Source organism: Prionailurus bengalensis, chromosome E1, assembly GCF_016509475.1.
Source record: "Prionailurus bengalensis isolate Pbe53 chromosome E1, Fcat_Pben_1.1_paternal_pri, whole genome shotgun sequence".
In the NCBI taxonomy this organism is placed as follows: domain Eukaryota; kingdom Metazoa; phylum Chordata; class Mammalia; order Carnivora; family Felidae; genus Prionailurus; species Prionailurus bengalensis.
Window position 1 is genome coordinate 4,208,788 of NC_057347.1, and position 13,960 is coordinate 4,222,747.

Genomic DNA, 13,960 nt, shown 5'->3' on the forward strand with positions numbered 1-13,960 from the left:
AGCACTTTTTATGAGGAGGATCAGTCTCTCATTTCCTGCAGCCCTTGCCGTCTCGGGGCCGAAGGGCAGCGTGGAGGCTAACGGTCAAGCCCTCCATGGAATGTGAAGGGTGTGAGTGTGAAGTCAGAAATCTTACTTCCAGGCCTGGATTTGTCACTTCGTAGCTATGGGACCCCAGACATGTCAGTTTCTTTCCCTTCTCAGGTTCAGTAAAGCACTGACGTTCGAAGTCCTGAATAGAGAAAGGAATAGAGGCACCTGCTAGCCAGGTAATCGGGTAATAGGAAATCTGTCAAATGTGGTAGTGCTGTAGTGTCCCAAGGTGACAGCCATGCACGTGGAAATCTATCCATCAGGCAAAACATAATCTGATGTTTATAGATGATGATAGACACATCATAATCTATATAGGAGAATTCATCCATCCATCCATCCATCCATTCCCTCAATTCATGTTTGTTTTCTGAACATCTGGCCACGAGTCAGGTGGAGGGGTTCATCAGTAACCAAGACCACACTGGCCCTCAAGACATCCCGTGTGTAGCCAACGAGACAAACTGGAAGGTCAACTATTTATCAGTAGGATAAGAGCTACCATAACGTCACACACAGAAGAGGGGGAAACGTTGCCTCTTCCCAATGTGGTCCTCGTGACAGTGTTGTTGGTTTTCGTTTGCAGATTGGCAAAGTCAACGCTGGTCCTCATTCCTTTGTTGGGCGTTCACGAGATTCTCTTCTCTTTCATCACTGACGATCAAGTCGAAGGATTTTCAAAACTTATACGACTCTTCATTCAGTTGACTCTGAGCTCCTTCCATGTAAGTAGGCATCTGAAACAGGATTCCTGTGCTGTGGTGAAAACAAAATGCTCTTGACCCCAGCAGCCTCAGAATTGAGAAAGCCCACGGATGTAAATGAAGCCGTAGTGCCAGCGGGCTCTATGAGAGGGCCTTTGGCACTAGAAGAGTGGGCGGACCAAAAGCATTGCCTTGATCCTGCCAACATGACTCAGTGACTAAGAAGCGAAAAGTGCTCTGTTTCCTGGGCAGTAAGAGTTGGTGTATCTCACAACCATATTAACCGTGAGTATCAACGCGAAGCCTTTCATTAAGTGTCTATTTTTGCTGGATTCTCCGCAGGGCACTGTACGAAACGAACGTTGTTTATGCTTCAGGTGGCACACTCAGAATATAACACCACTTGGTAGGAACCAGCGAGTTGAGACCAGGAGGCTCTTGAACCTAGACAGACATGTCAAGATGTGTCAGATGGGGCTGAAACGAGAGCCAAAAGGCCAGCCGTGGTTCCTTCACCTGGATATTTTGGGTATCCATTCCTTAAATGGGCTATTCATTACCCTGTAGCTCGCAACAGTGATGATTTTTATTATTTCTCATTATTCTGGGGACCAGGATTCCAGGTGGGGCACAGTTGGGATGGCTCACCTCTGCTCCGTGTGTGCCTCCCGGGGCTGGAACTTCCAAGATGCTTTGCCACTCATATGTCTGGTGCCTGAACTGGGAAGGCTCACGTGGCTGGAGTGGCTTCATTTGGGTCGAATTTCTGGGGCTTCATTTCTCACTGCCAGCTACATTCCTCAGTTCCGTATCGTCTTAGGGCTTCTCTCTCACTACATGTTCTTTTTCCGTGGTCCTCCTTGCAGGAAAGCTGGAACTTCTTATGTGGCAGTTCAGGGCTCCCAAGGACACAAAAACAGGGACTTCCAGGCCTTTTATATGCCTAAGCCTGACACTTAGCTGTGATACTTCCAGTGTGTTTTAACATTTAAAGCAAATCCCAGACCCAGCCTGGACTGAAGGGGAGGAGACCACGCAGGGGCACCGATACTGAGAGGCATGGCTCGGTAGCCAAGGCCATGAATGCAAGTGACCACCATAAGTAGTGTTGGCAGCAGAGGTCCCATAGAGTGGTAACCTCAGGACTAATCATTCTAAAATGCTAATATAGGGCAGGACTTCTGGAATGGAGAAGAGAGGCTCGTGGCACATACCCTCCCCCAAAAGCAACAATAAAATTGGAGCACCGTGGAATCCAGCCAAAGGCATACAAAAGGTTGGGAAGGGTTTACTCAAGAAAAATGACTGAAGCTGAGTGAGAACAGTGGGGTCTGTTGGTTTAGCCTCGAGTGTGTTTGTTCTCCGAGCTCGTCTCTGTCAGTAAGGAACTTCACTGCAGAGAGGGGCTGACCCAATGTAGATCAATTGGAAAGCAGAAAAAGCCCACACCCCTGGCCATTGTCAAATACAGCAGTGATCTCAGTGGCAAACGATCGAGGAATGACAATGTCATAGGCTGACATGGTGGTCCTAACTGGGACGAGAAACAGCCTGGTGAGCTAGCCAGAATTCTAATAGGGGGATCTGAGGAATGAGACAGCTGTCATGAGCCTTGATCAGCTTCTACATATCTCTCTGGGGGGCTGGAGGCTTGTGTACATAGACAAGGTTGCACACACACTCGGGAGAGACCAGAGAGGATATCGACACGTTGCTGGCTGAGTTCCCCCCCACACACACCCAGTAGACACAGGAGGTGGAAAATAAAAGCCACAAAAGACTTATAAACCATCTAAACTTGGAACTGGCCCCCCAGGCCACGCACAGATCCGTTGTCAAAGGGTGTGGAAGCTTTCTTGGCTTAAGGTGGGTGAGCACAACTTCTGACCAATCAGTGAGTAGTCGGGGCCAGGAGGCCAGGCTTACACACAAAACCAAAAGTTTTTGAAAGGAGCACAGACATCAGTGGCTGTGTGCCCCAGGGGAGAAAGATGTCACAGAACTGGCGGTCCGGGCAAATTACTAAACAAACAAAACACCAGCAACCACCCAGGGAGTGGGGAGTAGGGAACCAGATTCCTGAGCTGCTACAATATATGATCTAAAACTTCCAGTTTTGAACACAAAAAGGAAAGTATGGAAACAGGAAAGTATGACACGTACTCAGGGAAAAGAAAATCAGTCCATAGCAACTCGCTGAGAATTCTCTTAGACAAAGACTTCAAAGAAGCTATTATAAATATGTTCGGAGGTGACTGGCTGGCTCAGTTCGTAGAGCATGCAACTCTCAGTCTCAGGGTTGTGCGTTTGAGCCCCACATTGGGGCTAGCGATTAATTAAAAATAGAATCTTTAAAAAATATATGTTCAAAGGATTGGAAGAAACCATGTTTAAGGAAGTAAATGTATGTATGATGACAAAGATGTATCGATCAGGAAATCTCAGCACAGAGAGAGAAATGATAAGATAAGAACCAAGGGGGGGGCACCTGGGTGGCGCAGTCGAGGGAGTGTCTGAGTCTTGATCTCCGCTCAGGTCATGATCTCACAGTCTGTGGGTTCGAGCCCCGCGTCGGGCTCTGTGCTGCCAGCTCAGAGCCTGGAGCCTGCTTCGGATTCTGTGTCTCCCTCTCGCTCTGCCCCTCCCCCACTCGCACTCTAACTCTGTCTCTCAAAAATGAATAAATGTTAAAAAATTTTTTTAATAATAAAAAATTATATATATGTATTAATATATATAACATATATATATTAAAAAAGAATCAATCTGGAAAAATTCCGGAGTTGAAAATTACAATAATGGAAATTTCACTTGAGAGGCTTGACGTCAGATTCAGACGCCCCCCCAATCCCTGCATCACAGTCTTTTTTTTTTTTTTAATTTTTTTAAGGTTTATTCATTTTTCAGAGACAGAGACAGAGTGTGAGTGGGCTAGGGGCAGAAAGAGAGGGAGACACAGAATTTGAAACAGGCTCCAGGTTCCAAGCTGTCAGCACAGAGCCCGACGTGGGGCTCGAACGCACGAACCGCGAGATCGTGACCTGAGCCGAAGTCGGAGGCTGAACCAGCTGAACCACTGAGGCACCCCTCGGCATCGCAGTCTTAAAGCCACTGCCACCAGGTGGAGCCAGGTGCTAAGATTCCAGGACCGGAGCAGGGAGAATGTGCCTGCCCACTGCAGGCTCACCAAAGGCCAGGGACACAGCCTGGGGCATGCGGTCTGGGCAGCTGGATGATGGCTCCTCTCTCCTGTTAGAGCTGTGGCTCTGAGCTGAGACAGGACCCATTGCTAACCTTTTTTTTTTTTTTTCTTCATTATGAAACCATGTTTAAGTTATTTCAATCTTTTGGGGGATTTCAATGGCTAAGCTTTAATAATTTGGGGTTTTATGTTGTTCAGTTTAATCTTCTTTAAAAGGTAATCCCAGGGGCGCCTGGGTGGCTCAGTCTGTTAAAGCATCCGACTTCAGCTCAGGGCATGATCTTGCAATTCGTGGGTTCGAGCCCCGCGTCGGGCTCTGTGCTGACAGCTCGGAGCCTGGAGCCTGCTTCGGATTCTGTGTCTTCCTCTCTCTCTCTGCCCCTCCCCTGCTTGCACTCGGTCTCTGTCTCTCAAAAATAAATAAAATAATTTTTTTTAAAAGTTAATCCCAAATTAGAAACACCAACAACAAAGCAAGAAGCGACAGCTGTTCTGTCAATTAGTATTTGATGGTCTTTCTTCCTCTGAGGGCTTGATTGGTCATACGAACCAGGGATCTTACACACTCAAGGTCGTCTGAAGACCAGACAGCCATGGGGAGCTATGGAAGATTTTGAGGAAGAATCAGCCTATCAGACCCGTCTGGCAAGGGAGCCATCATTTGCTATGTGGCAAACTACCCCAAAACTTCATGGCTTAAAGCAAGGAACCGTGTTATCTTTAATGAATCTATAAGCTGGGCCACCTGGGCTCAGCAGGGTGATACTTTGGATACATGCAACTTTTGAATGGGGCTGAGCACATCTGAAAGCTCGGTTGGGTCAGAACATCCAAAATGACCCATTTGTGTGGCTGGACATTGACATGGTCTGTTGGCTGGGGCTCCGCGGAAGCTCTTAATCACAGAACTTCAGCTCTCCTCCATGTATCTTGGGCATCTCCTAACCGGGCAGCTGGCCTCTCAGAGCATCCCCAAAGCAAATGTTCTAAGAGGGAGAAAGTAGACACTTCCAACCCTCCTAAGGTGTAGGCTTGGAAATCCCAGGATATCTCTTCCACCATGTTGTACTGGCAGAAAGAGTCACAAGGTCCATCCCAGATTCGAGGGGAGGGGACAAACCAGGTCTAACACTTCCTGTGAGCAGTAGCATATGCCTACAGGGAGGGGAGAGATCTTTGGGACCATTTCTAGACACTGGCCACCACACTGGATCCTTTGGTCCTGCAGCTGGAGCTCTGCCCTTCACCCTGCACCTGCTGAAGGACGTGAGGAACCAGGGTGGCCCTGCAGACTGGGGCAGGAAGCACACTGAGAGGGTCTGTGCATGCGCAGAGACTTCCCTCCTTCTGAGCACCCCTGCACGGCTCCCCTCCATGTGGCCAGGCAGAAGTGAGAAGTGAGAGTGTGGGTGGGCAGAGGTGCGGGAGCAAATCCGGTGGGTCCCATCTCAGTGCATCGGCAGGAATTGGCATGAACCTAGCAGCTGCTTGGAGGGTCCTTCACTCTTCCGAGTGCTTATTTCTTTTCTTTTTTAAAATTTTTTAATGTTTATCTATTTTTGAGAGACAGAGAGAGTAGGGGGAGAGAGAGAGAGAGGGAGTGAGGGAGGGGCGGGAAGAGACAGAGACACAGAATCGGAAGCAGGCTCCAGGCTCTGAGCTGTCAGCACAGAGCCCGACGTGGGGCTCGAACCCACGGACCGCGAGATCATGACCTGAGCCGAAGTCGGAAGCTCAACTAACCGAGCCATCTAGGCGCCCCCAAGCGTCCATCTCTTAGGGAGTTTCACCTTCAAGGGATCTTTGGGAAGACTGCCCAGTGGTGGTCACGTTGGGAGTGAGTGTCGTCTCTTCTGTGGGACCACTCCCTTCTCACTTGCTTTATCTGGAAGCAGAGTTAACTGGACGCCAGGAGGCTCCTAAAATGGTGACCCAAGAACCCGAAGACATGAAGGACACGTTTGTGATGTGGAATCCTATTTTAGCCAAGTCATTTGTGAGAATTCTGACACCTTTCTGATATCATATGTCCAGAGGCAAGCGTGACCAGCCCCACTAACTGCACTGGGCGGCTGTGAGCCTCCAATGAACTTGTGTGTTTGACAGTGATAAAATGGTCCCACTGTGCCCCTGTTTAGGAGCTATAGCCGTGGAATATGGGGTGCATAAGAGAAAGAAAAATCCCGCACTGACGGGCAGATTCCAAAGTGACATCAGGATAGCCAGCATGCTAGACTTTTAGCTTCCATAAGAAAACATAAAAACTTCCCCTCCCCCCCCCCCAGGGCAACATGTTATAATTCCTTTACAATGTCAGCTCCTTTCCCAGTACCAGACCCCCCTTACCAGCCACTAGGGGTAAGAGAAATGTTCTCAACAGAGATGGGAGAGTCAGCCTTCCCTGTGACCTTCACTCTTCAGTTGGAAATGTGTCCTTTGCTTGTGAGTCCTGGCTTTTTAAGAGGTTCCTCCCATAAACACTCAAGTGCTTGGGTCCTGCACACGTATGGAGGTCCAGTATTTCAGGCACACAGTCCAGGCCCCCTAGGCCCTCATGTCATGGTGGGCGGGAAGCCGTGGCATGGAGCTCAGCTCGGGTGGTTATCACATGAGGAAGCATAGGAGTCAGAAAATGCTGGGAGACCAACATGAGCTAGAGTAGCCTTGATTCCAGAACTCTGGCAGTTGAGCAGTGAATCCAGAAAAATTTTCCAATATCAAGTCAGTATCCCTGTACTGAGAATTCCCCAACAGAGAAGTTCTGGAAAGGGAAGTGCTGTGTGAAGGTGGCCTATTGTTTTTACTGGGACCCTTGTGTCCACCATTCTTTTTTTCCTTTAATGTTTACTTATTTATTTTGAGAGGGGGAGGAACAGAGAGATAGGGAGAGAGAGAGAATCCCAAGCAGGCTCTGCACTGTCAGCACAGAGCCCAATGCAGGGCTCGAACCCATGAACCGTGAGATCATGACCTAAGCCGAAGTCAAGACTCAGATGCTTAACCAACGGAGCCACCCAGGGGCCCCCACAATTCTTTACAAATAACTAGGGAGACAACAGAAAGGAAACTGTCCTGTCCTATTTTAGAAATCGTCAGACATAGTACAAGGCAAGACTCCTGTAGGAGTAAGTTACAGAAATCCAACTCATTCATTCATTCACTCATTCACTCATTCCCGTATTCCTTTTATGGATATGATTGAGCTCCTCTCATGTGCCAGACATTCGTTTCTGGTGCTGGGGATCTGGCCGTGAAAAGATGCGAGGCTTGCTGGGGCAGGGGCAGGGAAGGACAGATAATAGCCAAGTTGACTGGCAAGTAACAATATAATTCTCGGGCCACAAAGAATATAAACGAGAGAGCCCACAGCTCTGGTGATATTTGAGCCAAGACCTGGATTTTGAGAAGCCAGTTAGGCAGAGAGTTGAGAGAAGAAGGGTCCAGAAGACAGAAAGTGTGAAAGGACCTCAGTAAGGAATGAGTCACGCTAGTTAGTCTCCAATATGGCCCCCAAGGATCGTCTCCTCCCGGTGCTCACGGCCCCGCAGAGTCCCCGTTCATACGGAATAGGGTTGACCTGTGTGACCGTACTTTGGACGTGAAGGTGTGTGGCTTTGGAGGCCACCTCATCAAGGGGTTGTAGCTTCCATTTTGCTCCCTTGGATCAACCCCCACTCTGGGGGAAGCCAGCCCCCGTGTCATGAGGACATTCCAGCAGCTCTGTGGGGGAGACCGAGGCCTCCTACCAACGTGCCAGGCGTGTGAGCCATCTTGGAAGCAAGTCAAGCCTTCAGAAGACTAAGGCTCCATCCAACATCTTGACCGTAACTTGAACGGTGATCCTGAGCCAAAATACCCAGCTTAGCCACTGCCAGATTCTTGGCCCATAGTAAGTATGTGAGGTGATAAATCTTTACTGTTTTGATCCACCAAGTTATATGGCAACAGGTAACGAATACATTAGCTTGAGATGCTGGAGGGAACCAGAAGGCCGGTGTGGCTGGAAAACAGTGGTTAAGGGTAAACAGGGCACAAAGATCAAGTCAGCGACACAGACACAGAGCCCAGGTCGCCTTTAGTCCCTTCTGTGGTGAGGAGACATTATTTTATCTAAGCGTGATGAGAAATTACTGGCATGAAATTTCTTTATTTTTTAATTTTTTTTTTTACATTTATTATTTTTGAGAGACAGAGGACTAGTCAGGGAGGGATAGAGAGAGAGGGAGACACAGAATCCGAAGCAGGCTCCAGGCTCCGAGCTGTCAGCACAGAGCCCGACGCGGGGTTCGAACCCACAAACCGTGAGATCATGACCAGAGCTGAAGTTGGACGCTTAACCGACTGAGCCACCCAGGCGCCCCTAACTTTTCTTTTTTTAAAAAAAAAATTTTAATGTTTATTTAGTTTTGAGTGAGAGACACAAGAGTGTGAGTGGGGGAGGGGCAGAGAGAGAGAGAGAGAGAGAGACAATCTGAAGAAGGCTCCAGGCTCTGAACTGTCAGCCCAGAGCCCGACATGGGGCTCAAACTCACAAACGTTGAGATCATGACCTGAGCTGAAGTTGGATGCCCAACCCACTGAGCCACCCAGGCGCCCCGATCTACCTTTCGAAAACAAATGTTCTGACAAGAGAAGGGGATATTTCTTATCTCACATAAGTGAAAGTTTCAGCATCAGGCATAGCTGGATCCAGGTACTCCAACAAAAATTGTAAATCTTACCATCTCCAGCCTCTGCTTGTCTCTCTGTTGGCATCATCCTTGGACAGGCCCCCTCCATGCAGCTGGGTAGATGCTCATGAGCATCTCCAGGCTTCCTTGGACAGGATACAGTTGGCAAACACAGGGAAGAGAGTTGAACCCTTTTTTCCGTTGCCAGTGAAAAGAACTCAGTTGGCCCTGTTTGGGTCCTATGCCCATTTGGGCTGGTTTATTGTGGTGATGACCATCCTGGAACATGGGGACCGTGACTGGCAGCCTTCCCAGAAGCCCGGGGAATAGGGGAGGGTGAGCTCCCAAAAGCAAAGAATGAAATTCAGGCCCAAAACAGTTAGCCAAGGCTCACTGTGGGCAAGTAGACGTGGGACGGTGGTCTTGTACAATATTTGTATAACTGGATGAAGAATATAGGGTCTTTGGGATTCCATCGCCATTCACCTGTAAGCATCTAAGCGAACAACTGGGCTGATGTGGGGGTGGGGGTCAATGTGAGAAGAGACCCCCACGAAATCCAGGTTAACATAATCCGGATGACGACCTCTGGTTAGTGCTAGCATTGTAATTGTCTGCCTCTTCTGGACGCTACCAGGACTGGCGGGCCCTTGGGCTTTCCAGGGGACTCTCGGACACCTTTGACCGAGTCAAACCTCTCACCGCCTCCTCCTTTTGTTACAGGGATTGCTCGTGGCCTTGCAGTACTGCTTTGCCAATGGAGAGGTACGTCTCCGGAGCGGCCAGCCAGGTTCCGGTGAGGCCGGGGTTGGCCTCCTGCTGTCCCCCCTGGAGGTGGCTGGTCGTGTGATGGCGCCGTGGGGGGGGGGGGGGGGAGTGTGCAGTGCCAGGCACGTATTGGGACAAATTTGTACCCTGAGCACCCAGCAGGGGGAGCAGGAGGCAGCTGAGACCAGTGGGAAAAGGTGTTGGGATGAGTGAAAAGCTCAGAACCCAACCCTGAGTCAATCAGGGCACTGTAGCTATTTGAGCCTCAGTTTTCTCATCTGTACATTGGGAATAATATCTGTCCCTGCCCTATAGTATTGCCCTGGGCTTGCTGAGCTCCTGGTAAAAGCCCCACACCTGGTAACTATGATGGCTTTTCTTATTAATATTATTGCAAACCTTGGAAAGAGGCTCGAAAGGAGGAGGGCAGGGGCCAGACGGTTCTCTCTCGGCTTTAGGAGTTGGTGGAATTTCCAGGCCCCCTTTCACCCACTAGAATGGGAGCTTCTCGACAGCAAAACCCGCTTCCCCCTCCCTGTTCATTGCTGCTGCCTCTGTCTTCGCGAGGGGGCACCTTGCCCGCCAGGCATGTGTCCTGTGCTGCCTTGACACAGTCCTTTCCAGAACACCGTATCTCAAAGTTCTGCCCCCTCGCCCCACTGTCCTGCTCAGCGTCCTGTGCTTCTCAGTTGCTTCTGTCTGCTCATCATCCCCAGTTAGGAGGTAAGTGTCCCAGCGGCGACACGTAGGAGCCACGCAGTAAATAATCACCGAGAGGACACACACACACACACACACACACACACGGCAGAGTGACTCCAGGGCAGTGACCCGCCCTCTCTCCCCCCCACCCCCACCCCGGCAGGTGAAGGCTGAACTGCACAAGCACTGGGTCCGCTTCCTGCTCGCCCGCCACTCCGGCTGCACGGCCTGGGTCCTGGAGAAGAACTTCCGATTCCTGGGGAAATGTCCCAAGAAGCTGTCCCAGGCAGACGGCAAGGGGACGCTCCAGAAGCCGCAGCCCTCGCCGGGCGGTGGGCAGCTCCTGCACCTGGCCATGCAGGGCCTGGGGGGGCTGGGCGCTCGGCCGCCGCGGGGACACGGGGCCTGGCCCCGGGGCAGCAGCCTGTCCGAGAGCAGCGAGGGAGACTTCACCCTGACCCACACCATGGAGGAGATTCTGGAAGAGAGCGAGATCTAGGCTGGAGGCCCACCGCCCTGGCTCTGCTCCCCGAGAGCACGGTTCAGAGTCACCGGTCTTCCCCACGCACCCCGGCCACTTTGGCATCCAGGTCACGTCCCAGTCTTGCATGCTGGAGACCCTGAGGGGAGCGTGATCCGGAGGCTGAGCGGGGTCCGGGCCATTTAGAGTCAGGCTCAGCGACTGAATGCATAAGTCAAGGGGCTGAAGGAGAACCACAGGAGGAACGGCCTAGAGAAACGCGTGTTCATTCCCTGGAGTGTCGCTTTTAGGGAGTGCAAAATGCATGTGTACGTGGGCGGGTACGTTGCCAGGGGACCAGATAGAGCCACGCAACAGGGGGGAGGGACGGTATGGTATTTATCAAGGCGGGTTGCCAGACTTAGGAGTTCAAATACATAACAGTCAGTTACATTTGCATTTCAGATACATGAATAATCGTATTGTAGCAGTATTTCCCCTTTATCTGCAACTCAGATGAAGTCCTGCATCCTGTATTTTATTTGGCAACTCCATTGTCAAGGATGCTTTGCAACACGGGTGGGGACAAGGGTGAGGCAGGTGAGGAACGCAGTTTGGGTACAAGATTTCGGACAGTCCTGGGAAAAACACCTCGATTGTCACGATAAGTGATATTTTTAACACGACATTAAAAAAATAAACTATAATCCGCAAGCTACAGCGGATGGGCCCTTTATAAACATAACTTTTTACCAGAACCAGGGCCAGGCTGAGAGTGAGGTCAGTTCCTACAAAGGCAGAGTCTGATCCTGACTTTATTGACTATTCTGCTCATCACGGACTTTCTAATATTCGTTTCTATTTTTAAACGATTGCCCCAAAATATTATTTATCTTGGTGATTGAGGTTTTCTTGGCACTTTCCCCAGGACAGACGAGGGCATAACAAAGCAAAGGGGTATTTGGGGGGGGGGGGCGGGGTCCAGATTTTCCAGAGTTCAGTCATTAAAATACACATCCTTCTAATTTCTCCTTGCTCTCAATGTTCCTGACTTTCCTCGTCCTAGAAAGCTGGGGTCCCAGCACAGCTGGACCAGAGTAGGCACTCAGCACACGTTCATCGGTGACACAGGACAGAAATGTCCTGGGATCATCAGATGCGGGTGAGTCACCCGGGATCCGGCCTCGAATAGAGGGAACTTTTCTTTCCCCAAAGCATCTGTAAATATGTCCTGCCCTGTCTTCACTCCGCAAATGGCGTGCATGTGGGCGCGTGCACGCACACTCACACACACACACACGCACACACACACACACACACAGCTTGCTCTTGTCTTGCTAAACATTAAAATAACAAGTTTATTTAATTTGGTTTGTATGTGGTCGATTCTTTGACATGTGTTTCTTACTGATGCCTTGAAGGACCCAGTGAGCTGTTCTTGGGTAGAAGTGGAAGAAACAGGGGGCACCCGGGTGGCTCAGTCGGTTAGGCAGCCGGCTTCGGCTCAGCTCACGATCTCACGGTTCGTGAGTTCAAGCCCCGCGTCGGGCTCTGTGCTGACAGCTCGGAGCCTGGAGCCTGTTTCAGATTCTGTGTCTCCCTCTCTCTCTGCCCCTCCCTTGCTTGCATTCTGTCTCTCAAAAATGAATAAACGTTAAAAAAAAATTAAAAAAAAAAAAGAAGAAAGGGCTGTGGCATTAAGTCTCCTTGGGGACCAAGAGGAGTGGGCAGAAGGGTAGGGGACAGAGGTCAGCGGTCAAGAGGGTGGGGAGCAAGTGTCTTCCCTCATCTAGACCACCCCGTAGGTCATTCACTTTGCTTGTTGCTTTGAAGGTCTGGCCTAGTGGGTCTCAATCCTGGCATGACAATTACCTGAGGAAATTTCTAGAAACACTGATGGCCAGGGCCTGAGCCAGAGATTCTGACGAAACTGGTCTGAATGAACCTGGACATAGGTATTTTTAGAAGTTCTTGAGTGATTCTGTTTTTAACTGTGGTTAAATATATATAACACCGAATTTGCCACTCTAACCACTTTTAAGTCTATAGTTCAGTGACATTAAGTGCATTCACACTAAGTGCATTAAGTGACATTAAGTGCATTGTCCAACCATCCCTACCGTCCGTCTCCAGAACTTTCTCACCTTCCCAAACGGAAACTCTGCCCCCATTAAACAATAACCCCCCATCTTCCCACCCCAGCCCCTGGCACAACCATTCTACCTCCTGTCTCTGAACGTGACGACTCTAGGTACGTTAATTATATCAGCGGAATCACGGTATTTGTCTTTTGGTGACTGGCTTACCTCGCTCAGCATAATGTCCTCAAGGTTCATCCATGTTGCAGCATGTACTAGAATTTCATTCATTCTTGGGGCGCCTGGGTGGCGCAGTCGGTTAAGCGTCCGACTTCAGCCAGGTCACGATCTCGCGGTCCGGGAGTTCGAGCCCCGCGTCAGGCTCTGGGCTGATGGCTCGGAGCCTGGAGCCTGTTTCCGATTCTGCGTCTCCCTCTCTCTCTGCCCCTCCCCTGTTCATGCTCTGTCTCTCTCTGTCCCAAAAATAAATAAAAAAAAAATAAAAAAATAAAAAGAATTTCATTCATTCTTTTTTGTTTATTTTTGAGAGAGAGAGAGTGCGAGAGAGCAGGGGAGGAACAGAGAGATAGGGAGACACAGAATCCAAAGCAGGCTCCAGGCTCTGAGCCCTCAGCACAGAGCCCAATGTGGGGCTCAAACTCACGGACTGTGAGATCATGACCTGAGCCGAAGTTGGACACTGAACCGACTGAGCTACCCAGGCGCCCCAAATTTCATTCTTTCTTATGACAGAATAATATTCCATTGGACGGCTATTTTTTCGATCCATTCATCGGTTGATGGACGCCTGGGTTGCTTCCCCATTTTAGCCACTGTCGAATCATGCTGTGTCAGCATGGCGGTGTGAAGGGGTCTGCTTGGGTCTCTGTTTTCAATTCTTTGGATAGATGCTTAGGAGAACGGCTGGATCACACGATCATTCTGTTTAACCAAGCTGAGGAATGGCCAAGCTGTTCTCCGAAACTGCACTATTTTATATTCCCACCAACCAAGCACAAGGGTTCCAATTTATCCACATCCTTGCCAACACCTACTTTCTACTTTTTTGATAATTGCCATCCTAACAGGTATGGGGTGGTAGCTAGGGTGGCTTTGCATTTTTTAATTTTTTTTTTTTTTTTTTTGAGAGAGAGAGTGTGCGAGCACATGTGAGTGGGGGGAAGGGGCAAAGAGAGAATCTCATGTAGGCTCTACACTCAACACAGAGCCCCACCCGGGGCTTGATCTCACAACCATGAGATCATGACCTGAGCCGAAATCGA

The 13,960-nt window shown here is 49.8% G+C and overlaps 1 protein-coding gene across 1 annotated transcript in view; it reads left to right on the forward strand.

Moving 5' to 3' along the window:
* Positions 1 to 11,598, forward strand: part of GLP2R (glucagon like peptide 2 receptor) — a 52,831-nt gene extending 41,233 nt beyond the window's left edge. Inside the window, exons 11-13 of the mRNA XM_043583114.1 lie at positions 680 to 818; positions 9,393 to 9,434; positions 10,303 to 11,598. Coding sequence (XP_043439049.1) covers positions 680 to 818; positions 9,393 to 9,434; positions 10,303 to 10,638 — 517 coding nt within the window. The 3' untranslated portion in view covers positions 10,639 to 11,598. The remainder of the gene's footprint in view (positions 1 to 679; positions 819 to 9,392; positions 9,435 to 10,302) is intronic.
* The last annotated feature ends 2,362 nt before the right edge of the window (positions 11,599 to 13,960 follow it).